General features: G+C 75.4%; 1 protein-coding gene across 5 annotated transcripts in view; it reads left to right on the top strand.

The window, feature by feature from the left end:
- Nucleotides 1-376: 376 nt before the first annotated feature.
- The window catches only part of Usp47 (ubiquitin specific peptidase 47), a 105,728-nt gene continuing 105,426 nt past the window's right edge, over nt 377-678 (top strand). For 3 of the 5 annotated variants that reach the window (XM_023719262.1, XM_023719264.1, XM_023719263.1), the window contains exon 1: nt 395-637. In XM_023719262.1, the coding sequence (XP_023575030.1) occupies nt 599-637 (39 nt within the window). In that variant the 5' untranslated portion in view covers nt 395-598. Of the gene's footprint in view, nt 638-678 lie in introns of all 5 variants that reach the window. The other 2 variants (XM_004634878.2, XM_023719265.1) reach the window with 2 other exon arrangements.

Raw genomic sequence — 678 nt, forward strand, 5'->3', positions numbered from 1 at the left:
GGCGCCCGCTCGCCGGAAGCGCCAAGGCGGGGGCGGCAGGGACGGCCGGCGTTCGGCTCCGGTCCCGACCCGCGGCGAGTGCAGGAGCCCGACCTGGCATGGAGTGGGGACGCTGGGCCCGGTCCTTCCCCTGCTGGCAGACGGGGTCCCGCCAGGGCGGGCCCAGCGTTCCCCTCCCGAAAAGCGCTCGCGCCCCGCCCTGCCCCGAGAGCCAACTCTGCGCCCCCGGAGGCTGAGCGAGAGCCGCGAGGAGGAAAGGCGGCCGGCCGCAGCTCCGACACCTCCAACGCAGGACGTCGCGCCGGAGCCCGGCCGGCCGAATTCTCGCGAGAGTGGCGGCCGCCATTTTTCCATTGATTGAAGTGGGCTGGGGGAGGGGCCGGCGACTGAGGCGGCGGTGGCGGCGGCGGCGGCGGCACCCTGGGTCGGTGTCTGCGCGCTGGTGTCTGAGGCCCAAGCCGAGGCCTCCGCGTTCGCGGGAGCTCGGGCTGCGGGGACGATGACTGCCGCTGCCGTTCTCTCCTGAGGTACAGCGCCGCCGCCACCGTCGTCCTCTCCCCTCCCCCGGCGGGGCGGAGAGGAGCGGCTGGAGTCAGCGATGGTGCCCGGCGAGGAGAACCAGCTGGTCCCGAAAGAGGTGAGGGGCGGCGGGGGAGCTAGGCCGGGGCCTGCGGGCGC

The sequence above is a fragment of the Octodon degus genome, unplaced genomic scaffold (assembly GCF_000260255.1).
Source record: "Octodon degus isolate 3935 unplaced genomic scaffold, OctDeg1.0 scaffold00067, whole genome shotgun sequence".
NCBI lineage: Eukaryota > Metazoa > Chordata > Mammalia > Rodentia > Octodontidae > Octodon > Octodon degus.